This window comes from Thamnophis elegans, chromosome 4 (genome assembly GCF_009769535.1).
Source record: "Thamnophis elegans isolate rThaEle1 chromosome 4, rThaEle1.pri, whole genome shotgun sequence".
NCBI lineage: Eukaryota > Metazoa > Chordata > Lepidosauria > Squamata > Colubridae > Thamnophis > Thamnophis elegans.
In genome coordinates this window covers 86913805-86940625 of record NC_045544.1, presented here as the reverse complement: position 1 = coordinate 86940625, position 26821 = coordinate 86913805, and the positions used below count along the sequence as shown (strand labels likewise).

General features: G+C 39.3%; 1 protein-coding gene across 2 annotated transcripts in view; it reads left to right on the top strand.

The window, feature by feature from the left end:
- The window catches only part of DISP1 (dispatched RND transporter family member 1), a 73675-nt gene that overhangs the window by 14867 nt on the left and 31987 nt on the right, over nt 1–26821 (top strand). Inside the window, exons 1-2 of one of the 2 annotated variants that reach the window (XM_032215875.1) lie at nt 13561–13741; nt 21047–21580. In XM_032215875.1, the coding sequence (XP_032071766.1) occupies nt 21066–21580 (515 nt within the window). In that variant the 5' untranslated portion in view covers nt 13561–13741; nt 21047–21065. Of the gene's footprint in view, nt 1–13560; nt 13742–21046; nt 21581–26821 lie in introns of those variants that run through there. The other variant, XM_032215874.1, reaches the window with a different exon arrangement.

Below are 26821 nucleotides of genomic sequence, written 5' to 3'. Positions count from 1 at the left end.
CTGGGGCATTTTTTCCTTTAAGATTTGAGAGGGGTGGAGGAAGAAAGCTATTAAATTTTCTCTCACCCCACATACTTTTCTGATTCTTCTCGCCTTCTTAGCAATTTTGAAATTGGATACAGTTGCACAGGGCAGATGTACATGGAAACATGGTTGTTAAAAGTAATATCAGTAGTTATCACTCCCTTCCAACTCTCTTTTTTCATAGGTTTCTTAAAACTTATTTGTTACTGTAGCACTTCACTGCAATAAGGAAAAAAAACCTTCCGATCTTGCTATAGCTTCTGTTGCCTCTGTTTCATCAGTTTGCCATTTTGTGATAATAGTAGTGGTCAGATCTGAAGCATATCCACTCTATCAGATTTCATGGGATGGCAGCAGACATAATTGGAGATAGGCAGTCCTACTTTATAGATGATGACCAGCAGACCTAACACTTTCTTAATAAAAGTTTACTTTTTCATCTCATCAACAAAACTGACAAAGCATCTCTTTGTCCCATTTCTGCCTTCTGATAGTCGGAGTTAGCTCAGTGGGTGAGGCTGGCTACTATAGTAATCTTTGACTGAATGCAATTACTATTCTGCCACATTGGCAAAACTATGCAGTGAGCGTTTGAAGTTTATAAGGAAAACATAAAGATAAAGATTTTATTTTAGAATTGTTGGGAGCCTTGAGATACTAGAATCTGCTTACAATCGATTCCTTACATATCATTCTGTGTTTTGATTTAAATGCAAATGAAAAGAGATTAAAAAAGAAGTAAGGGAAAAGTAGTGGAAAACCAGGTACCATATTTTTCAGAGTATAAGATGCACCGGAGTATAAGATGCACCAAGGTTTTAAAGTGGCAAATTTTTAAAAAAGTAGGTAGGTAAATAGAGGGATAGAGAGGGAGAGAAAGAGAGAGAAATACAGTAGGTAGGTAGGGAGAGAGACAGTAGGTAGGTAGATAGGTAGAGGGATAGAGAGAGAGAGAGAGAGAGAAATACAGTAGGGAGAGTAGGTAGGTAGATGGATAGAGAGAGAACTACAGTAGGTAGGTAGGGAGAGAGAGAGAGTAAGTAGGTAGGTAGGGAGATGTTTCCAGGTGTATTTATCCTTGTGCTGGAGAAGGAAATTGTTGGCAACCTGCAGCACCTAAGACTTGTTTCTGCTGGCACAGCACTTGATCAATGTAATTCTCATCAATCAGTCTAACTAAAGAGCTTTTCGAAAGGCAAAAAAATGGTTTTGCACTCTGCAAACCTCCCCAAAATGGCCCATTTTTCGTGAAAACTGGCCCTTTTTTTAAATAAAAGGCATCAATAGTCTGGGGGGGGCTTGCAGAGTGCTTCTGGGGGATGGAGGGGCCAAAAACAAGCAAAAAGTGGCCCATTTTTTTGCAAAAACGGGCCTGTTTTTTGTCAAAAAAAATGCATGCATAGCTTTATGGAGGTTTATAGAGTGCTGCTGGGAGATGGGGGGGGGCAAAAACGCTCCATTTTTTGTTCATTTCTGCCCTTCCCAACCCCCAGGAGCTCTCTGAAAGCCTCCATAAGGGTATGTACAACCATTTTGGTGAAGGGGCGGGGCTTCATGAGGCAAAAAAATGTATAAGACGCACCCAGATTTTCAGCCTCTTATACTGTTATACCTACGAGTTGCGTCTTATACTCCAAAAAATACAGTATTTGTGAGCACATAAGCACATGGCTTACTTTGCTTAACATGTGACATATGCCAAGTTACTGTAGTTTTAGAAATCTTTGTTTAAGTCTTAGCCTGTATTTCATAAAGAAAGATTAAGCTGCCATCTAACCAGACACATTTAGAAAAATCAAACTCAGTTTCCACTCCTTATATTAACTAACTCAAGCAGCTGAAGGTGAATATATTGTTTTATGATACCTTTGTAATATGGATTGATTTCTCCCAACATTAGCTATTACGGTACACAGTGGCATGCAGAACCATGTTGCCTGGCATGCATGGTGTCACCCATGCCTCTTCTGGGTTTTTGGTGCACATGCGAGCATGCTGATTAACTGGCCTTCGTTTGTGCGGCAGTGCCAGAAACCAAAGAGCTGGTCTTCCATTTTCTGGCATGTGCATGCACTCCGGCCAGCTGATCGTTGCGTGCGCATGCGCACCAGAAACCAAAAGTGCATGCGCTGGAAACTGGAAGTGCGTGCGCCAGAAACCGGAAATTTGTTTCCCAGCCCGCGCGTGCACCCTGGGCAGCTTCTCTTCCAGGTTGTTTTTCCCCACAAATGTGAGCGGGCTCTCCCTTTTCGGCACTCAGTGCTGAAAAGGTTCGCCAACACTGTATTATATCATTCCAGAGAAATGGTTGTTCAATCTCTTCTTTAAAAAAGTCTTCCAGTAATGGAGCACCTATAACTTCTGGATGCAAGCTATTCTACTGATTAATTGTTCTCACTGTTAGGAAATTTCTCCTCCGTTCCAGGTTTGGTCTCTCCTTGATAGATTTCCATCTGTTACTTCTTGTCCTGCCTTCAGATTCTTTGAAGAATCATCAGAAGGGTCACATTATGCAAAATTTCAATCCATAATGGCAGATAAAACCAATCAGATTTCGGAATGGGCTTCTTCTTGGAAGCATGAAATATGAACTGTAAGAACTACTACTCCAAAGGTTGCTACTAAATTATGTTAAATAGGACACTAAATTGTAGTCATTTTTATATGTTGCAAATATATAAGATCTTCTAATTTTTTTGTATTATTTGAATGCTCTCCTGTTAAAACATTTAAATATAAAAATAGTTTACATGTAGCAATTTTGTTTGATGGGAACTGTAAAAATATACAAGGAAACAAATATGATTTAGGTGAGACCAATATCCTAGAAAAAGAATATATTACGTACTTTTAAAGATTTGACTGGCATGCTGGGTATCATACCAGCCAGGAAAATAAAATCCATTTAACTAATTTAGATTGAAAACTAAGACATAATTTTATTTAATAGTGCATTTAATTATTTCTCCCATGTTTCATTTTAAAAAGTGTATAAATATGTTTTATTGCTACTAATAATTTGTCCACAGCATTTTAATATTGTTTGCGGTTCTCCCACTTAAAATATCTCTTTCTGTTAAAAGCTTAGGCAATTAGTAAGTGTGTATTCAGCAGTTTTAGCCTGACAGTTATTAAGTGGGTTGGCTGAAACTTGTTTTTCAAAGGATTGATGTCATTGCTTAGCTTTCTAAAATGCTTTTAAAAGTTCTTTTGATGTTCAGTCCAATAAAATTTTTAGCACTATATGTATAATACTGTGTTTTGCAATATTGAAAGTAGGGATGCAGTTACCTAATTTCTCGTTAATTCTGCTTCTGGCATTTTTGAGTCTCACAATTAGCCTTCCTTTTCCTTCTCCCCATCTATTTGTATCATAGGGAGAAGATGCCTATTTTGAATTATTGCATCTAAACTACATGATTAGTTTTAATCTGTTGTTTACAATTTCTGGGTGTTATAGACAAAAATGAGGTTGGTGTGCTAAAATCTCCTTAGATACTTTCAAACAACAGGATTCCCAGGGAGTTTTGTATGTAGGTTTGATGGGTCCATATCTGCTTAAATCTGTAATCTTTTTACTCTACCACCATTTTGTATCCTAACATTGAGCTCTACATATGAGCAAATCCTAACCCTTGGCTTGTATAACATCCCAGTTCTAGAATTTACTAAATAGTGAGGCTTACTGGACTCATGTGCATGCAATGTGCATAATTTTTGTAAATATTCTGGGAGGGAGAGGTATCTCTGGGTATCCATTTTTAAACTGGCATACTTTCAACATGAAGAATAAATGCAAAGACCAAGTTATCCATAATCTGAAATGCTAATTTTTAGAGATTCAGTGTTCTCTAAAATGTGTGCATTATCATTCCCTTGCTGAGGATCTGCAGAATTTGCAAGAGCATTTCACCATACAGGTGGTATCACCTCCCCAAGAACAGGCAGAAAAGTTGGCTGGGCATTTTTCATATGGCGTCTCCTGTCCACTGTTTTTTGCAGAGCTTGGTGGATTCATTCACAGTAGAGTTACCAATTGGCTGAAAATATCCAGATGACTGATCAGCCCTTTGGCCATCTAAGGGTCATCCAGAGTGTAAGAACCCATGTTTGGTAGTTGGCATTCAGGGGCTTCCTAGGAGAGGTTAGAAGGAGGATTTTTACTACCCTGAATAGAATTTAAAGTACAGGGTGAAAGGTGCAGACAATTGGTCAGCAAGTCTATATATTCCAGATGGCAGTCCTTGACTTACCACTGTTCATTTAGTGACTGTGATTTATGACCATTTTTCACACTTACAATTGTTGCAGCATCTCCATAGTCACATGATCAAAATCCAGATGCTTGACAGCTGATCATATTTATAACAGTTGCAGTGTCCTGAAGTCATGTGGTCATCTTCTGCGAACTTCTGACAAGCAAAGTCACTGGGGAAGCCAGGTTAATTTAACAATGGTGTTACTTATTTAACAACTGCAGTGATTCACTTAACAAATATGGCAAGAAAAGTTGTTAAATGGGGCAAAATTCAACAAATGTCTCACTTAGCAGTATAAAATTTGGGCTCAATTGTGATCATAAGTCGCTGGGTACCTATAGTTTGTTGGGAAGGATAACTCTCCCTTTGAAAGCCACAGCATAAGAGAGAAAGAAGAAAAAAAAACTATATTTCTTTACTGAAAAGTAAAAGTTCAGAATGAAATACATTACAAGCTGTTTTAGCAATATTAGAATGTTTTCATAACCTACATAAATACTTGACTTTTTATTAATTTAATATTTGTAAGGAAAACAACTAAGGCAGCCAGCTTAAATCTAATACATTCAAGCATGATGATTTTGAGAGTAGGACAAGTTGAACATAATGTATTCTGTATTCCTAAAATAATAGAGTAACTTGAGATAAGCAAATGCTGCTAAAATCAGTTTTTCCAAATCACTGTTCCATTTAATAACCTGAAAGATAAAGGTTTTTCCAGGTTTCATGTTGTTTGAAAAATGCTTACTTTTGAATTTAAAAAAAAGATTTATGTGAGTTAAGTTGAGATCAATTACTGTTTTTCTCATGACTGATAAATTAGCATTGCCTCCACAAAACAAGCCCCCAGTTCAAAATAATGCAGCATTATTTGGATAAAAGAGAGTCAGTGTATTTTGATATTGAGAAATTTCAATAATAGAAAAAAATGCTACTATCAGAAATTTGCAGCCTTGTCTGGCAGTTTGCCTCCTCAACCAGGCTATAGAGGAGTAAACTTTGACAGACAGATGCCTTTATGCGAATCTGACTGGTAATAATAATAATTTGACATGGTCGTCTTATGGGTTTTGCAACAAATTCTCATTTCCATGCAATTGTGTTACAGAATCCTGCCAGAAACTTGCTTTAATTTAGGTACAGCTTGATTCTGATTGCAAGTATTTTAAAATCGCTACCGTTTTGAGAAGTATTAGCAATATTACTGTCCCTGTTTTTTTCCCCCAGGAGAGGATTTAGAACCTCTAGAATTGTAGCAAAAGAAAGAGCTCTTTTTGACCCTCATGATTACTTTACCCTGGCATGTGAGCAAAGCGTCCCCTAAATCCAGTTTGTTCCTTGAAGGCGTGAGAATTTCTTTACTGCATGAGGTCTGTGCAAATCATCTGCACTACAAAGGAATGCATCTCAGCCCATTTTAGTAATCTGGGAATCGCAAATATTTAGAAACAGCATGCAACAATGGCAAAAGGAGAAGCAATTTAAAGTTTTCTGGGTTCTTACCCTAAATTGTATTTGGCCTGAAGTTCAGGAAGGGAAAAAGATCAATTCTTTAACTTGAGGGGTAGCGGATTAGCAACTATTGCACATTTCAGAAAAAGGAGGAAATAATTTCTTGCTTTATTTTAAAATTTAGATGGATTCTCTTAAAATCTAGTTACCTAATCCTGTTTAGCTAAGGTGAGAAAATCTTTGTTCCTTTTAAGCATTGCGCTATTTAACTTTAATGTTACAGTACATGTATATGAAATAATACAGCTGGATTTTTAAACAATAAATCTTGATCAAACAGAATCGTATTATCCAGTATTTCCAATTGCACAAATCAATGTTGAAATGATACACATTTTGATAAGATAGTCTTTGGTATATGCTGTAAAAGTGTGTTTCCGAAAAGATAATAATATGTTCTTGCCAATAATAACAATCCAGGCAAAAAATAGGTCCAGAGTTTCTTTTAAATAACTAAATTCTTTGCCATCTTGTATGCCAGTGAGTAAGTAGTATCTTACAACCTTGTTTTGGCATACAGTCAAAAAGAAATCTAGTTTACTTCTAATTTCAGTAATTTGTTACCTGATAAAGTCTGTGCATATTTGTTGTCCACTTAGTCTTTTTTCCCTTTTGCAAATGTTAGGTAATAAAGAGAAAGAACAAAGCTGATTCATTATTCATTGCGCAATATTTCTTGTATTGTGAGTTGCAGTATGCAGTAACTTGTTTCCGAAAAAGTCTAGGTTCAAAAGGATGGGGCAATTTAGCATTCTGGGGTCACTGGGATGGGGAATGTATGTCACACTTTTGTGTTGTTTGATCATGTGGAAATTACTGGTAGCAAATATACAAAAATGCCTTATAGGACTCAGGAGATCAGACTGGATAATATATTTAGTAAGTTTGTATTGCATTGGAGAGAAAATTGATGGATCTTGCTATAGGAATATTTAATGCTCATTGACACTTTTTGTACTTTTTAATAAAAATCTATTGCTCTCCAGATTTACTTGGTATATGCTTATGAGTTCTAGATCTCCTTAGGCATAAAAGCCTGGTCTAGACTTTGGGTCAGTCATTATTTCTCAGCCCAATAGCTCTAACAGAATAATAATGCTGATGGTTTTATTATAGTTGCTTGCACAGTCAGCCGGATGTTTAGATTGAATTTGACATTTTTATCCATCTATTGTTCCCAGGTTGAGAATTTTATCAATGTTTTCCTGACCATTTCAAAACAGATATATTTCATGCAGGAGTATTTGGTGCAGGCTGATAAAGAAATGAAATTGATTGCTACACTAACGTCATTATTTGTATTTCGTTCAGGAATCTTAGCCAGACTAGATTTAATTCTGGCAGTTCCACAAACTTCCACATGAACCTTAAAGTCATTTATTGCAGAAAGAGGAGAGGTCAAATTTATAAGCAAAAAATAAAGTAGAACATAGGCCCTTCCACCTACTTTTTTTTACAACTGAAGTTGAGAAGGAACCTGGAGAAGAACTACAAAATGGTATTTTTTTCCCTCAGCTGAGTAACTTCTTTGTCTTTATATGTGAGCTATTTCCTGTCTTTGAATCTATTATCAAATTTAGTTTGTTCTTTAATAAACTATATTTAAGTATGTTTGCTGATTAAATGGCACCCGCCTGTAAATCCAATTCCCATTACCCATGGATCTTCTTATTTGTTCTGGAGTTTGAGGGAATCCGTCAAGAAGAGAGGTTTGTGGAAAAGGGGCCTAGAGAAGACAGTAGAATAGGAAAACACCTTACATCTGAGTCTTCCGGGAATAGGGCGGCATACAAGTCAAATAAAACCTAAAACCTACATGAGAAGGTCAAGTAAAGCCTTCTCTTTCTCATTTTTAGTTCACAAATGAGTTGTTTTTTTGTCAGCGACAGAGAATATGCATGGGGAATATTGGGGAATATCTACTTTTGAGGTCACTGACACTGAAGCAGGGGAGAAAAAAATAGTAATATGTCATGTATTTTAAATAGACCCCTGTATAAATCAGATCAATCCATGAATAAAATTTGGAACAGTTCTCATTTACATCTGTTTCATTAATGACAGCTTCATATTTTAAGGAAGCTCTAATGACCTCTAAAAAGTAAGTCAGTGAACCCGTCACTAATAATTTCACTTTTTAACTGGTGGTGCAGTCTTTAATCCAGAAATTACGTGTTAAAACCTCTTTCCCCATGGGATTAAGGTACATTTTCTAAACACGTTTATCTATAGTACAGATGCTATGCAGTATATTTAAACAAGGCTTAATAGATTTTCTACTCCGAATATGATTTATGAACTAAGTGTTCTATCACTTGATTTAAATCAGAATCTATAATAATAATTTTTGATACTCAATAGAAAATTCATAACCATGGATTTACAAATCCATGTCTGAAATGTTATTGCACTCACATTTTTAGGAATTTCTGTAAATATTCCTATGTTAGCAGGCCCCTGGGCCTTGAGTTTGGCACTCCCCCATGCTAAACTATGGTTTGGGCTAATCACTTTTTGTTTAACAATAACAGTTGATTCATGTAGAACTTAGCAAAAATGTATCCATTGTTTGCATTTATTTGGTATGGAAAGTAGATGTTAAAAATAGGGATACTCATTTGTCTTTCTATAGATAATAGACAACCATTGCTTCAGGTCCATATTGACCTAGATACTTGTTCTTAGTAAGTTTTTAATTCCCATATGTTGTTATAGTCCTAGCTATATGGCTAACTATATGGCTAATGATCATGAGTGATGGAAGTTATCATCCAAAAAAATCTTGCAATCTAAGTATGGGAAACATTTATAGGACTTTAAAAAAAGTCCCCACAGGTCTGGACCAGGTATCTGAATTGCAGCCCAAATTATTGCTTAGTTTGAGATTTGTGAGAGATGTAGTCATTACTTTAGTAGTAGTTGTAAACAGGCTAAGGTTAACTCAGAATTCAAGGAGCCTAATCTGTTTGTACTATCTAATTAAAAACTAATTTAGAAAGTGAATGTGCAAATGTCAATAAGCTTAAATGCATACTTTTTGAGAAGTCACTAAAATATGACAGATACTTAATAAATCTTTTTAAAATGTTAGTTTGAGAAGAAATAGTTACATTTAAATGCACTGAAGACCTGACTATTCTCCCAGGTATTTCAGTGACGGTGGGGATTAGTGTCAGGCTTGATACTAGTGTCAGGCAGGAAAGGTCAGGTCCAATGCTGAAGGCTCAATTAAGCTGATTTATTGCTAAAAGCCTATGCACTGGAATCTTCTCAACTAATGGTCAGCATCTGAGTTAGGTAAAGATCAACAGCCCTCAAGGGGCATTAAATTTTGTTTGCTTGTGACTACATAGGGCAGTGATGGCTAACCTTTTTGCCATCGCATGCCAAAAGTGGGGGGAATGCAGGATGTGTGTGCGCGGGTGTGCCCACACCCATAATTTTATGTGTGTGATTCCCCCCCCGCAGAGTAACAAGAGGGATCAGCTTAGAATCCCTATGTCTGTGATGGCGAACCTATGGCACACATGCCACAGGTGGGTTGTTGGGTTGTTTTTCGCCCTCTGGAAGCTTCAGGGAAGCCTCCGGAGGTAGAAAAAATGGCTATACGCGCAAACCGGAAGTCCGTTCCCGAACTTCCGGTTTGCGCATTGGATTGTTTTTGGCCCTCTGGAGGCTTCAGAAGGGTGAAAAATAGCTGAAAATGAAGGCCAAAGTCAGCTGGCCAGCACGTGCATGCATGCTGGAGCTGACAGGGCAACTCATGTGCCCTAACAAATGTCTCCGCGTGCCACCTGTGGCATGCGTGCCATACGTTAGCCATCATGGACATAGGGATTCTAAGCTGATCCCTCTTATCACTCTGCACCCAGATTCTGCCATTCCTTCTCCTACAGCTACTATGGGTAGTTAATAGTTAATTATTTATCCTTTGACACCAGATGGCTATGGTTTGTGGAGTTGGTTGGTTGCTTTTTAATCTTGTAAGATGCCCAGAGCCTCTTGATGTGACTAGCTATATAGATTATATAAACACATATGTTATTTGGAAAAATTAATGAAAGATTATTGCAATAACATTTTCATGCTTGCTGGATAATAATTAAAATTGACAACTTTCACTTCACATATACAGGGGAAAATCAAAGTATCTCAGAGAAATTTAACACATGCTTCTTAAAGTGTTGGAAGTTGAGTTCTGGCCCTTGATTTATCTCTAGCAATTGAAATTCCCAGGCTTGCTTCTCTTTGCCAAGAGACAGCAAAGATTGTTTCTGCATTGGAATAGCTGCATTTGGTCAGTTCAAAACTAAAGTGAATAAAAGTCACACTTTGTCTTGTATTGTCCTATTATGTGCATGTATGCATATGTGTGTATGCACTTGCGTTTGCAGTTTCAGAAAAAGAATGGTAGTTACGGTTTCTGCTTTGAAAGATATAGAATAGTTTCTTATGGAGAGTACTAGTTGTAAATTGGTAAGCAGTGGCTTCTTTAAGTGACTGGCCAGCAATGGAATCATTTTATGATCACACCATGATAGAATTTTTAATATACCAATCTCAGACAATTTACTGTGTTCCACATGTGGCCATTATGAACCAAGCATTCATCATCTCCTTCCTTGGCTACTTGTAAAACTGGCTAAGGCTGGAATTTTCCATATGCTTACAGTATTCATGTAGGGCTCTTATTACAGTAATTGTAATGTGTAGTGGAAAGCCAATCACCTGTGAAAATGGAATACACGTGAAAGTATGACTTCAATAATTCAAAAACAATTTCACTCCAATATTATTTATTAGAGAGTATGATCATGCAACATGTTTGAAGTTTCAGACAGGTTTCAAATCAACTTTTTATGGGCCGACGTATCCAATTTGGTAAATTTGGATCAAGGCACACTTTTCTATTATTGTTCTATTAAAGTCAGGCATTGTAGTTTTTACATTTCTTGCAGTGGCTTTTGATAGCACATTTGTGGTTTAATCAGTCAGATGTACAGGAAAGAAAACTACATTTTCTATATGCTTAGATGTGTAATCCCATACCAAATCACATGATTGTTTGTTAATGCATTATCCATATAATGTACTATAAATTCTTAGGTATTTGTATTATTCTAGTTATCAAATTTGTCTCAGCAGATAACTAATTGATGTATTCCAGTCTCCCGTAGATCTTTCTAAATAGATCTGGATAAATCTGAACCTAAATAAAAAGAATATAGATCTTTATACCAATAACTTTTCCATTTCAAGGTAACAAACTCAAACTGAAATCTCAATAGACTTTCCAGAGCATTTCTTGAATCCTTCACATTTCTGGAAATGGACCCTCTTAATTAATTCACCAACATATTAAGGGGATCTGCTGCTATCACTAGCTGAGCTCTCACAAGGCTATTAAATACCATCCAGTTGAACTTTCTACTTTGTATATGAAGAGGAAGTTAACAATGTAAATTGGGGAATTCCTTTAAAGGAATGTTCATGTTAAAGAGGAAATAATGTAACTTTTGCACGCTACGGATGTTAACATTGTGTGTGAATAGTTCAGTGGTGGGTTGCAGGAAGTACGCCCAGGTACGGGCGTACCAGAGCCAGCCCGGAGCACCGGATACCATTCCAGTACGGTGCTCCAGAGGGCCCATCCGCCCACCCGAGCTCCTTACCTGTGTTTTAAAGCTTCTGCACTGCCGCGCACGCGCATGGCGCATATAGCTCCTGCATGATGCTCCGCAGAGCAGCTGGAGCATCGCGGAGATGCTCAGACACATGTGGCGCTGCGTGCATTCGTGCTGGCGGTGCGCACATCCATGAGGACGCCACCGGCCCCGTTTCAACCGTACTGGTTGGAATGGGATTTGCAACCCACCACTGGGATAGTTGTTAGATGTACCACAGATATATTTCTTTCCATGAGCTGGACTATATTGAATACACCTCTTTCTAGAATGTGTTGAATTGAATACTCTTATTGTGTATGTCAGCCATCATCTCAGCACTGCAGATAGTTGACTAGGATGGGTAGTGTTTACAAATTGCCTCTCAATGCTTCCCACAGCTCAAGGAAATCTACTACTCGATAAGCCACTATTTGACTCTTTTCTCATCAAGCTATAGGTCAGAAATAGAAAAAGATGCAGATTGCTTCTTGATTTTTTGAAACCAGAATTCTTGGACCAGTGGTGGGATTCAATTTTTTTTACTATCAATTCTGTGGGTGTGGCTTGGTGGGCGTGGCATGGCTTGGTGGCCATGGCATGGGAAGGATACTTAAAATCTCCATTCCCTCCCCACTCTAGGGGAAGGTAACTGCAAAATCCCCATTTCCTCCCGATCAGCTGGGACTCGGGAGGCAAAGAATAGATGGTGGTGGGGCCAGTCAGAGGCAGTATTTACCGGTTCTCCGAAGTACTCAGAATTTCTGCTACCGGTTCTCCAGAACTGGTCAGAACCTGCTGAATACCACCTCTGTTTTGGACCTTCCATATCTGTCTCAAGCCTGCAGTCCTGAACTCTTTCTGTCTTTCTGTCTTGATTATCTTGATTGGAAGAAGACTGTAGTTTTAAGAGTTTATTTCTTCCTTCCTTCTTTCATTTTTGTTGTATTTCTGTATCATTTTTGGTACATGCGTGCAGTTTCAGGCTGTATGTCAGAACAGAAGGACTGTTTTATTACTGGTATCAATAAAGTAATGAAAGGCTTTTTTTGTCTAAAGAGTCAGTGTGAAAAGCTTTGAGTATTTATAAGCCTCACTATAGAGAGATGTCTCAGTCATGGGCTGCAGCCTTATATGGAGATCCGATTGACCTGCCAATCTCGGAATTGCAATATACAAGAAGCTAAATTGAAATAGATTCTTCCATGTTCAGAGGCAGTATACCACTTGACAGAAGTTACTGAGGTGATGAGGGAGAGAGGAAAGAGTTGAATTGGAATTGCAATTACAGTAGATAATATTACTGCCTTCATTTTCTACTTCTATTCAGATTGTTGGAATTAATGAAGGTTTTTGGTCTGACCCAGCTGTATAAATCAGACTTATTTCAGTGTTGTATAAATTTGAAGTTGACAATATGTCTCCCAATGTGTCCCAAAGGTGCACATTTGTTTTAAAGGCCACTGGACTTTGATTTTTCTGTAAGATGTTTTGCTTTTCCATCCAAGAAGCATTTATAAGATCTCCTAATAGTTTTATATTACAGATCCCATAATCCTCATAAGCTTCCTCAGCTAGTTGGTACTGGAGAGAATTGTCTCAAAACATCGGGAAGGTACCACTCTCTCTGCCTTTAACTGGTTCAAAGTACTGATTAAAATGCCTGTGAAATTTTAATAAAGCTGAAAGCACTTCCCAATCAGAATTTTGAAACTTGAAGTGCACATATTTTACGGTTGCCAAGTTTGAAAAACACTGGTTTATGTTCTAGTCTTCCCTTAAAAAAATACAGCTATAAGTAATAGCAAAAAACCTGACACTTTCCCCTTATAAATCAAGCAAAGCCATGTTACAATCAAAACCGCCCTTCCCAAAGTCTCATGGAGATCAAATCTTCACCCCCAGCTGTTACCATTGAGTCTTTGCCCCCTTGGAGTTAAATAAGAAAGCAAGTCTCCTATAGGCGAGGAAGTAGTGGAAATTCCTGCCCCCAGAAAGCTTGATTCAAGGCAATTTGCATCTGTGTGTCATTCCAGCTCGTCTCTGCAGTATTGCAGGGCAGCCCCCAACTTGCCTTTTTCCTGTTGTTTCTGCTGATTGGAGCTGTTAACCAATCACATTTGCTCAACTGAAGCTGTGAATGGAGCTTCACTTCAAGGCAAAGCTTTAAAATTCATCAAGGAGGTGTTTGCTGAGCATGAAAGATTTGTTTCCAGGATCTCCAGAAAGGACTATCTTAATCTTTCACTTCTGTTCATTAGAGAGCAAGGATTTTAGAATTAGGTGAGTTATTGTAAGTTTGCAGTTGGATGTTGTGGGGTGTTTTTTTTTCTTTGGCATGGATAAGTTATGTATAGAATTGTTGGCTGAAAGTGCAATTGCAGATGAAGACTTTTTATGCCTAGATGGGTTGTAAAACTTGATTAAGTTTGGTATGCTAGGAACAGCTAAATCCCGATTTAAGGATTGTCTTTTTGTTCTGACCAATGGGAAACAAGCTATATATACAATTATTGCAAAATGTGATTCATTTCTTAATTTAAAACATATTTAAGAAAGCAGACTCTGCTTGTAAATATACTGAGGTGACAGATGCTTGATAATTAATTAAGTACAGAATTAAGTGTATTCTGTACTATAAACTTCCCTTAGATAACACAAGTTAGGCAGACTTGCTGGCTAGTATCATTGCTGCTAATTTTTCATTTCAAAATTTGCTATCGGAGGCAAATATCCTAAATAAAAGACATCTCAAAACTGAGCATTATAATTATTTTTTGTGTTTGTATGAATTATAAGTCAAGTACGTGTTAAGGTTATTGGGTGTCAGAAGCCACTTTCACTTGTATCAGCTATGCAGTGGTTGTTAGAACTTTTTATTGAATGGCAATCTTCAAGCTAATCTATGCAATTCTTGAATTATAATTTTTCACACATGTGGAATAGTCTGTATGAATTTTTTATGTATAGCGTATTCTCTTTATATAAACTTTGAATGCTGTGTTTGTTTAAATATTGACATTCCCTGGTTACATAATTTTTTCAAAGCCTCAATATCTTTTTCAACACAAATACTTTCTTTTGCAGTTTGGGCAAACTGTATTTCATGCTAAGCTTTCTTGTAAAAGTGTATTTTTTCTCTCCTTTAGAATGTTTAGTCTGAAAGTAATTAAAAATAATTGCAAAGCAGGTTAGTTTAAGTGTATGAAATGATTTATAATTATTGCCAAATATGCTTGCATTGATGAAAACTCAAAGCTGGAAACAAAAAAATACTATAAAGATTGAACTGATATTGTAAAATGACATTTCTGGCAAAAGAATGTTTTTTGAAACTGTTGAGGGTAAAGTATGTATAGTCACGTTGTAGTCAAAATACATTATATAAAGATTTCTTCTTTAATTAAATTTAGCCTATATTTCAAGCTTTCAGTATTCTTAGTTATTTTGTTCCCTTTTATCTTAAGTTAGACCAAAAACATTTTGTGTTAATATCGTAGGTATGATACTGTTAGGAAAGAGAGAAGAAGTTAAGTAGAATTTTGTGTCTGTGTAACTTTTCATTAAGGTCAGAATGCACATTTTCAAAATTTCCAGAAATGGAATACACTAAAGGGATCACTCACTCATAGGAACAGGAGTAAAAATGGAGGGGTAAAATTAAAAGCATGATAGTATCCTGATGATGCTTAAGCTAAAAAAAAAAACCAAAAACATGACTGTACAGTATAGGTGACATGTCCCTAATAAAAAGCAGCTTTGCTTGGCCAAGTCAAGGCAAATGGTTTTCATACTTCATCCATCCATCAAGATACCACTGCATCTCAACATAGCTGGCAAGAAGGAATGGGCAAAAGAAAATGCCACATACCTTACAACATACCCACTCCTACCACCTCCCAATATTTTCTGCATAAAGAGTCATCACAACATACAGACTTTTACATTTGAATTCCAGTTTTTGCTGTTACAATAGATAATCTTGTTTCCTTTTTGTACAACAATGGTTATTCTCTGCACTTTACTTTTTTGTGATCTTGGTGCACTGATCTCTAAAAACTTAATGTCAGAGAAAAATTGTGATACCTGATCCATTCACTGCACGATATGAAGCTCTTTGTTCAAGGTCAAGAGAAGTATGTAAAATTATTGAAGACTGATGGATTGCTGACAAGAGGAGAAAACATTCATTTAGAATATTTGGGTTTGGTCTATGCTGAATAATACAAGCGAATCAAATTTTGCTTATAGATTTATAAAATTCCATTAAATGAAAGAGTCAATAACTGTGACTGAAAATCCATGTGCAGTAAACCAAGTACAAAAGAGCAGTAACTGATTCGGATATGAGAAGGGTATAAAATTAATACAACTGACACTCAAAACCAATACTGAGTGTAAAGCCACCTTCAAAGGAGAAAATAGGCCTTAAATTGAGCTCAATTCCAGCTACCTACATTGATTTAGCAATGTAATTTTGGGGAAGAGTACAGAAGGATTTTGCCACTCCAGTCTTTGTGGGTATTAACTTGCCAAAACACTGGTATTGGTCTCTGATACAGATATTAACCAGGTCCACCTGTGCCTCCAAGCTCAGCAAAGTGCTGCCATCCACAGTACCTTTGATTAAACCAACAGTTGGGACCTGGAAGCACATCTTTTCTGTAATAGCACTTGACTTTAGGTTCCCCAAGAGATTTGAACAGTTCTTTTGTGTTTGAATGGCCCTGAAGACCTGGCTCTTTGCCCAGGCCTTTGGCATGAGTGATTGAAGCCTCCTTTAGATTGCATTTGTTGTTTTCTTTGTTCCCATCCAGGTTTAGAATTTTTTTGGGATGGGTGGGTGGACATCTTTAATTGCCCAGAGTCAAATTTAATACATTTATTACATTTATATGCCCTGGATACACAACACACACACACACACACACACACACACACACACACACACATTAATAAAAATATGAACGCCATATTGTTATGATTAAAACAGCTAACAAAAGCAGTCAAATATCTGGGGAAATCAAGTAGCATTAAATAGGCCCATGACACTTTTGGTGCTCAGCAACTTTAAACTACGGACTTCAACTCCCACTATAGTGACTGAGGAATTCTGGGGATTGAAGTCCACATAACCTAAAGTTGCTGAGGTTTAGAAACAGTGGCCTAAGTCACACTTCTATGGAATGGATATTGCAATTTGGATTTTGCAGCAGAGAAAACACTGATTTGCCCAAAATTGTACAATAGAGCACAATGTCAGGGTTCCAAGTAACACCCCCAACCAAAGAAGACTCCGAGGCTTGAGATTCCTCAAAGTTCTATTTTATTAGAGATGTCATATTGGCATATCTGGGAAAACCTAAATCTGAAAGTTTTGGGAAAACCCAAATCTGAAAGTTTCCAGGCTTTCCCCACCCAAGTGAAAATTCAAGTTCCTCCCCAGCACCCACATGTCCATCACATGGTCCAATCAGTCACCGTCCCAACTGGAGATGCTTCTCAGTCACACCATTCTAGATGCAGTGCAAGATGTCCTTGACTCTGAGAAAAGAATGTTATTTTGACTATATATTTCCCATACTCCATATAATCCCCCCTCCCATTTTCCCACAGCAGAAAATGTGGCAGACCTGAAGGCCCAATGTAAAAGATGGTTTCCAAGGCTGATACACTTTATAAATAAAGTCACAAGGGAGCTGGTATAGGGAGAAGCAATTCTAAACTCTTTCAAGTCTTAATCCATATTGAATTTTAAAGGAAAGTGCATCAGGTGGGGTCAGAAACAATTAGGTAGCTTGTTCAGCTCTTTTCAAGGAACAGTCATAACTTGATGAATTCACTCAAATGCCCTAAATTTCACAAGTTAAATTAGAGCATCTAACTATGCATTTTTTCTCCAGAATAAACTTTTAAGGCCTGGTCCAAATTTATACTATGCATGGAGAAATAAAGAGGCTTTATCAATTTGAATTTAAATTTTATGTCACCCTAAAGATGGCAATAAATGCACAATACTAAAACTTATGCCATACTAAATGGTACCCTGTAAAATGTTAAAAGTTTCCTTGTTTTAATTTCATATTATTGGCCTTCAGCCCGTTACTGACTACAAATACTAATTTAGCACCTGCATAGATATATCATTTGACTCTGATGATGAAATTGAGTTAAGTATTGTCAAAATATTGACTAATGTGTCCTTCTTGATTTCAGTGGAGCTAAAACATAATTGAGTTTAGATCCAACTAGTTGATAATAACATTGAATTTTCACTTAGAGATGAATTAAAATGTAGTTAAACAGCTGTGGATTTCTTAAACTTCATTCTTCCCTAGTTGCAGAAAAGGTACATATCTATCCCTTTGGAAAGAGATGTCCAGGTGTTCTATTCAAGTGAAAGCAATTTTGCATTAAAGCAATTCAGTTATTTCAGATTGGATCCTAAAGCTTGCAGGAGGCACATTCAGTTCCAAAAGAAGAAGCTGATCAAATTTGTACATTATTAACAACTAAAGCAAGTCCACACCTTCTTCGGTGCAACTATAGATCTCCACGAGTAGAGATGTTTTGTAGATTTCAGTTCTGCACAACTTCAGGAACAGTGACAAGAAAAAGGGTTAAAATAGTTTAATTTTAATAAGGTGAACTTTAATACACCACTAATTAGAGCAAACTTCCTAAATTGTTAATGCACAAATTTTCTTGATTCATCTTGAGGTAAACTCAAACTTAGGAGAGCAATCTTAGATGACCCAGTGCTGCCTTTCTGAAAAAAAGGGCATAGTTTAATAAGATAGAGGTTTCAAGAAATAGCTAGAAGCCTATAAACAAAATAAGCTAGTGCCAGGAAAGTCAGAAAAACTCCCACATATTATGAATAGCAAAGAGCTTAGGGAATTCCAAAAATGTCTAGTTAAGAGCCAGAAGCTAAGATCAATGACATTATGCATTTTTAGAACTCTAACTGCCCAAGGAATAGTAGCTTGAGAGGTAAATAAATGTTACTGATAAAAAGATCAGGCACCACCTGTTATGTCTGTTTTAATTTCTTTCTTTCAATCTGCAGTTTTATGGCAGAGGAAAACTAACTTTGCAACTTGCCTTTCTCTTTGTTGGATTGGATTTGAATTGTTGTGACTGAAAAACAGGATGCTTTCTTAGCAGAATCCTGTTGAGTGACACTAATGAAATGAAACAGGTTGTTGCATTTTGCTCAATTTAATTTTCTGGCAATCTTTTTTGTGAAGTAAAAAAAGCATGAGAAGCATTACCTTCTCTTTATTATGGCTTCTCTTTATTTAACAGAACTATAGGTTCAAATAATTCTAACTAATTCATTCATCCATTCTCCCTCCCTCCCTTTCTCTCTCTCTTACACACACATACACACACACACACACTACTTACACTGTTGGTAGTTTTAAATATAAAAGTTGTAATGCTTACTTTTTTTGAAATACAATTTTATTTAAAAAAAATAATTATTGGAATCAAATGTACCAAAAAATCTGCAGTGGTTTCAAGTTTTAAATAGTTAGAAATTGGGTTTTCTTTCTTTCAACCACATTTTTAATGCAGCATTTTCATCTTATTTTGTATGTTATTTTGAAACGTAGGTGACTTTAGTATGGCATTTTTTTCCCAAATGGTTTTGTTTTAATCGTCTTGATTCCTTTTCACTTTTATTTTTTCGTAACAAATAAAAACCTTAGACCAGAGAAAAAGTCACTGGGAGATGTTTGCCCATATCAAAAAGTCATATTTACTTGAGTGAATGCAAAATGTAACACAATGTTTAAATGTAAACATGATTACAGGTTTTCTTAAACTTACAGGTTATTTCTGTGCTCAAAACAAGAGTTATCTATCCTATCCTATCTATCTATCTATCTATCTATCTATCTATCTATCTATCTATCTATCTATCTATCTATCTATCTATCTACAGTATTTTATGGAAATTGGAGAAAGAGGGAGAGAGAAGAAAAGAGAGGGAGAGTACCACTATATTGCTACGTTTTGAATAAAGTCTGAGTATACTATTGATATACTTTTACAAGTCATTCGCTGGACCAGTTTATTAACCTTACTGTAAACAAATATCTCTAGCCATATCAATTGAGGAGAAGCTGGGGAAAAGGCCAGATATCATCAATCCAGTTACTCAGTAGGAACCAGACAATCTATGTCTTCCACACCCTACCCAAGAATGAACAAAATAGTCCAAAATTTGATACTAGAATGAGGTTGCTGGATGTGATTTGTGTTATCAAGTTTGTAGTGGTTCACAATTCATTTATATACTTATTAAGTTAATGTTATTGTACTACAAGTAGTCTCCCCAGATTGCTATCAACATATGAAAACAGCAATAAATACAATTAAGAAATAGACATTAAGTGTCTTTTCTTTGATTAAGCCGTTTTGGAAACTTGATGCCAAAATGAACAAATGCTTACAGTCACTGTCTTGTGTAAATATGTTCTTCCGATATCAGATGATTTAATATGGATGCCTTGTTTAGAAAACAATCAGCCAATGGAAACACTTAGCAAAGAATTGGTGGGCTCCCCTTCCTTGTTCACAGCCCAACTGAAGGTACACAACCCTCCCTAGGGGCAGCTTTAATTTGCATCTGTGCTTTAAGAAAGGGATTGATTTGATAACCTAAACGGCTCATCTCAACTCTATAATTCTGTGGTTTTGCAGTTTTATCAGTATGAATATCAATATTATCAATATTCTCTTAAGTTTAATATATTTAAAAGTCTGTAAGAGTATGTTTCTTAAAAGGGAACCTTATTTATGAAATGAAGCCCCACTTAACATCTCTCTTATTAGCTGTTCTGAAGCTTGCTCAGTCCATTAGAAACATGTGGTAAAGTCTTTTAAAGAAATATTTATAAAATCACCATTTTCATGATGTGCTTAGTTGTATTTTTGGGCAAATAGAGTATGAATGGAACTGGATTCTGGAGTAAAATGTTCCTACTTTTGAGGTTGTGACTACTGATAATTGCTGTTTTGTATTACGTTTATAAACTAGGTATAAGGTAAACCATTAGCATTGTTTAACACCCATTTCCCACCATTAGCTTTAGGCCCCAAGTTCTCCAAACTACACCAGCTTTGTAAAGCTCAATTGATGTTTCTAGGGCAGCTTTCCATTGTACAAAACACCTTGTGCTCAGTATTCATGATTGGTCAATTCAGTAGCTTTATGGCTCAACAGCAGCAGTCCTCAAACTGTTCATTAGCAAAAAGCTAGTGCTGAAAAGCTCTTGAAAAGAAGATCCATGTTTGGGTAGCAGAGTTTCACCTCCAGAGCCTGCTCCCTTTTGATTCTAGCTTTGCTCTGCCAAATAGTAATCTTGTCTTCAGCTCCAGAGTGTAGCTGAACAAAATGACAGGATCCATCCCAGCTCTAAATTCTGGAGCTAAGGCCCAGCTATTCCTAGCAACAAAATCCACCTCATGTCATTATTCCCCTTTCTTTTATTCCTCAATATTTCAACAAGTGAGTTGTTATGTTAACACTCTGCCTTTTTTTAATTCAGGTTTTTTTTCCTTCCCAAAACTTTACAGGCCATCAGAATTTTAAAACATGGCTGCAAGCAGTGGAAGCAATGAGTTTGTAGTTCTGAGCAATGGCAGCATTCCATTTGGAGCAGCAAATCCAGATCTTCTTGCGACCAAGGATGGCACTATCCTAGTCTACAATCTACCATCATCAAAAGAAACTGTAAAAAGAAAAGTGACTGCAAATGGGTGCTTTCACATGAATGGCACACTCAAAGCACCCTTCCTAGCAGCAGACGAGCAAAGGACACCACAAGTGTTGTTGCAGTGTTGTCATCCTTGCCCATTTCATCAGGCACTAAGTAACCAAAGCAGTCAACAAGAATGTCTTTCAGTGGCTGGTAATGCAGTACCGTCTCCATTGCCTTCTGGTTCCCCAGACCTACACACAACTGAATATTCAGCAACTGCTTGCCAGAAGCATATGCCTTTGTATCAGACTGCTTGTTGCCTTCAGTCCTTGCCCTCTTTCTGCCTACATCATCAGTGGCCTGAACACTTTCAGCACCAGCCTGTGCAACAGCATATAGCCAACATGCAGTAAGTCGAGATTTCATTTCCTGATGGGGCAGGATTGGGGGGGGGGGGGAGGTTGGGATAGTTAGGGCCACTGCAGTGTCAATCATAAGAGCAAATGATCATAATAGTGCTGCAGCAGCCATAACTTCAAAACCTGGTCATAAGTAGATTTTTTTGGGTGTGTGTGTGTGTGTTGTAACTTAAAATAGTCACTAAGTGACCAATCCTAAATCAAGGTCTATCTGTAACTAAATAAAGAACATAAAATTATTAGCAAAAACAGAAAGTGAATCTCTTTACAATAGAAGGATTTGCGTTGTGATCTGTGCTTTTTCAGCTTCTCCATAAATTATGTGGAGCTAAGAATGGTTAATGTGGTAGCTAATTTTTCTGGCAACACCGAATTGTTTAGCATAATTTAAATGATGCAAAGTCATCTCCCCACACTGGAAATAGAAGAATGGGCAATAAAATGGCAAACACAGTTTAGTATAAATGACCTGCATATATAGTACTGTCCATTTTCACAACTACGCAAATAAAAACTGAGCTAGTAATGTCTGGGGTAACGATGAATAATTCTGTGGGGAAAAAGAATTACAAAGATGTGGCTGCTACATAAGAAAGGAGTTTCACATTGACTATTGGAAAGGGAATGAAACAAAATAACCTCCCCACACACACAAAAAATCACAGACAGTATTTATGAATACTTTTTTGTCAGATTTTTCAGGGGTATATACTGCACTATAAACAGTATGTAAATTTTTAAAATAAATACACTGTGAAAATTTCATTGAACTATACTTTTAAACAATTCCTTGTTAGAAGGACATTAACCACACCATTCAGAATATTTTATATGTGATCAGTTTGTTTGACATTTTCTACAGTTTGTACATAATATTTTACAGTGTCCATTTCATTGTTGTTAGAGCATGGAAAGCTGTTAAAAAAGTGTGTAGAACAGCCCTTGTTGGAAGTCTTATAGCATACAGATTTTGACAGAGTAATATTAAATGCAGGTGTTTTCCAGGGCGCTGCTTTGGAAAGTCCAAGCAAGGGTTAAGTACAGCCAATCTGCCCAGAACTGAATTGAAACTTTAAGCCATGCCTCTGATGCTGACTATCTTCAGTTTTTTTCAATTCAGCTAGCCCAGTGGACGGGCTTTCGAGTTTTTCTCCAATTCTACATATTGCTTGGACTCTCCTAGCATTAAAAGTAGGGAAAATTCCCTTAATGTGTTCTTCTTGAGCAGGCTTGGTGAGGGAAAATTCCTTTCTTTTCAATTTGGCCGTTTGCTTACTCTTCCAGTGCTCCCGGTGTCTTGGGTTCCCTCGGCGCTGTAGGGCCACAGGCAGCTGTCGTGGGAGGTGCGTGGGTCAGAGTGCCGATGCCAGCGCTGTCGTAGCACCCCTGCTGCGGTGGAAACCCCCACTGAAGGCTCTGTTGCCACCGTCCGCGCTTTGCAGAAGCCGGCATTCGGCCCGGATCTTCAGGGCTCCTATCTAGTTCCGACGGCAAACTTGAGTTGCATTACTGGTGCAGCGGTCGATTTGGGACAGGAAGTTCCATCCGCCATTTTGTTTTCGCCAGTTTTGTTTCTAAGCACGTTGCCGCAGCTGCCTGGTTGCCTGACTCGTTGCAGGTGCCACGTGGAGGCTCCTTGTACAGTCTGACCGGCGATTTGACTCCTACTCTAACGAGACCACCAGATTAGCACGGCAAAGGATTGTGGCTTATCATGTTGCCTCCTTACCTGACCTGCAAGGTGCTGCAAGTTGCTAACGCTCACGCCACATTCCTGCTTGGCTGGATCTGATCTTAGTTACCTTCTGTGTCTCTCTTCTGAGCACTTGGGTCTGCGGTCGGCAACTGTGAACGTGGTGAGTGGAGGTAGCCCCTGCCTGTCTCAATTAGACCCCAACCTTTCAGCCATGGCAGATCAGATCCCTAAGAACTCAGAGCAGATTGGGCCCTCTTCCAGAGCTTTCTCCAGGCAAGCCTGCAAGGCTGCCCAAGAAGCCATCAGGGGCAGCAAACCCTATTCTAGGCCCAGACCCAAACATGGATCAGGCCCGGATAAGGATGCCATACATCGCCAGAAGGCCTTAGAGAAGAACTTTTCCAAGGCTCAGCAGCAGGCCCAAACCTCCCAATCGGTGTCTCCAGTGGAGACCTCCATGGAGGTTCAACCAGATCAGAGGCAACCCGTCTCTGATAGTGATGAGGAGGCCAAGAATTTTCTCCCACTGCTTCCTTTGCCATGGCGGCTTCCCCAGGTCATTCAATGGTTGACCAGGCCAATCTCTTCGCCTGTCCTTCAGACCTGGAGGAAGGGCCCGCTCCCGTGGGCCCCTTGGCACCCCAGCAGCCGGCACCCCAACCCATTCTAGGAGTTTGACCCATTGAGGACCAGGGCCCCAACCTTTCAGCAGAAATGCAGGAGGTCATTAACAGGGCTATATCCCAGGGCATAGAGGTGGGCATGCTGCAGCGAGGCAAATGCCCGTGCAGGACCCAACATCTCCAGCCCCAAGATACTCCCAGAGAAGTGCCCTTCACCCAGCCTTCTCAGTCTCCACATTCGTCTCTGGCCAGTGAGGATTCTGACTGGGAAGAAGAGGACATCCTACCTAGGCAGGAACCTGAGTTTTCTGGGGACAAAGGGGTTGCATCCGAAAAGCCTGTCTTTTCGGGCTTATTTAAACTTGCCAACTTCAAAACCATCTTGAATAAGGCAAAGGTCTCGACCCACTTGGAGTCTACCCCCCCCCCCCGATCAGGCGACTAACGATCCAGATGACCTATCTGGGACCTCTTTGAGGAGCCTGTGTTGGCCCAGGAGATAGTGCCAGTCCCCAAGCTGTTTCTGAATGTGGTTCAAAAGCAATGGGCACAACCAGCCACCCTTGCTATTCCCAGTAGCAATGATAAGAGGTTGTACATGGTAGACGCCAGTCTGGAGGACTTGCTTAAATTACCTCCCATTGATCCTCCTGTGGCAGCCCTTACCTCATCCTCTGTACTTCCTCCCGATTTGCTGGAGGGACTCAAAGCAGAGGACAAGAAAACAGAGAACGCCTGCCACAAAACGCACCAGGCGGCGGCTTGGCCGATTAAAACGTCCCCCTCGGTATCCTTCCTCTCTAGGGCTGCCCTTCTCTGGTTGAGACAGTTGCTGACCAAAATTCTGGCTGGGGATACCAAATCAAGGCAGGATGTCAACAAGTTATGACGGCCACTGAGTACACCGCCGGGGCCACACTGAGCGCAGCCAAATTTGCCTCCTGGGCCTTGGTGTCCAATTTCACTACTAGGCGTCTCTTGTGGCTCAGGCACTGGAACGTTGACATGCGCTCCAAGTGGAAGCTGGTCTCGGCACCCTTTAAAGGGGACAAGCTTTTAGGGGGGGTCCTGGATTCAGTTCCTGTAGAAAACAAGGACAAAAAGGTGATTCCATCGGTTACCAAGAAATCTGACCGGAAGGGCTCCAACTCCTACAGGAGGCAGCCCTTTCAGAACACGGAGCCTTCCTCCAGCTCCACCTCTTTCCATCGGCCATACTTACAGCAGGCTGACTGGTCCGTCAGTCATTTCGCAACAGAGGTCGTCAGCAGAATTTCTCCAGGCGTCCCTTTCGAGGTGTGTGTGTGTCTGGTTCCCGCCCTTTCAAAAGATACAAATGACCACCAATGGTCAGCTCCCATAGGAGGGCATCTTCAGTTATTCCATGCCCATTGGGAACGGATCACGTCGGACCAGTGGGTTCTACAGACAATCCGCTTGGGTCTCACCTTGGAATTTCTCTCCCTTCCCCCTGACACTTCATCCGCTGTCCCACCCCTTCGTGTCCTGTCAAAAAGGCTCTCATGGAACAGGAGATCAGGCATCTCAGGGACATCAGGGCCATAGAACCGGTTCCACCAGGTCAGGAAGGAACAGGATTTTACTCCATTCTGTTCCTGGTCCCCAAAAGCTCCGGGGGTGGGGTGGGGTGGAGGGGAATCCTAGATCTAAAAAGATTAAATTATCACATAACTTACCGGAGATTCAACATGCAGTCCCTACAGCCCATCCTGGGCTGCATCAGGCCAGGAGACATCTTGACATCCATAGATCTCAAAGAGACCTAACTCCACATACCCATTCGCAAAGCTCACCGCCAATACCTGAGATTCGCTTATGCTGGCCACCACTACCAGTATCGGGCCTTGCCGTTCAGCCTGTCATCGGCCCCCAGGACGTTTACAAAGATCCTTGCTGCAGTGGCAGCCTTTCTCAGATCTCATCTGGTGCAGCTCCATTGCTACCTAGATGACGTCCTCATCCAGTCGTCATTGCCTCAGCAGGCGATCCAAGACCTGAGGTACACCATGAAGGTCCTCCAGGACCATGGCTTCCACCGGGCCCAGGAGATCATTCTCCCAGATTTTTGCCCACATCCCAGGCACCCGAGGGAGAAGCCTTGGCACATGCTAGATGTCCGCAGGACGCTCCACAGATATGTCAAGCGCACGGCTGTGTTTTGTCATTCAGAATCACTATTCATTTCTTTCCAACTGGTCTCCCAGGGCAGGAAAGTTTCCTCCTCTACTATCGGTCAGTGGTTGAGGGCCTGCATTGCCCTCCCTCATGTTCTATAGGCCAAACCTGTGCCTAGCCATATCACGGCACATTCTACTAGGAGTGCTGCCACCATGGCAGCCTGGGCGACGCCGGCACCGATCGAGGAGATTTGCAGGGTGGCCACTTGGACTTTGTTATTTCCGTTTGTTCGGAATTACAAGTTAGACAAGTTTCCCTCAGCGTTAGGTGCCTTTGGGAGGCGAGTTCTTCAGGGCATTCATACCAGTGGAGAGACCCTGAATGCGACTGTTTCCCGCCTTAGTGACATTTAGCTTGGGTATGTTCCTTGCTTGGACTCTCCAGAGCAGCGCCCTGGATAATGACCATTGGCTTACCTGAAGGGTCATTTTCAGGGCGCTGCGAAGGAGAGTCCACCCCACCCTGGGGGTCTGGTTCTGCTGGTTTCAGTACGGACGCCTACAGTTCCAGTTGGATTTGTTTCTCTGTTGGATATGGTTTTTTGGATTTATTGTTGGACTTCTCAGCGCGTAACAGTTCCACGCCTTCATTGAAAAAATCTGAAGATAGTAAGCACCAGAGGCGTGGCTTAAAGTTTCAATTCAATTCTGGGCAGATTGGCTGTATTTAACCGTTGCTTGGACTCTCCTTCACAGCGCCTGAAAACGATCCTT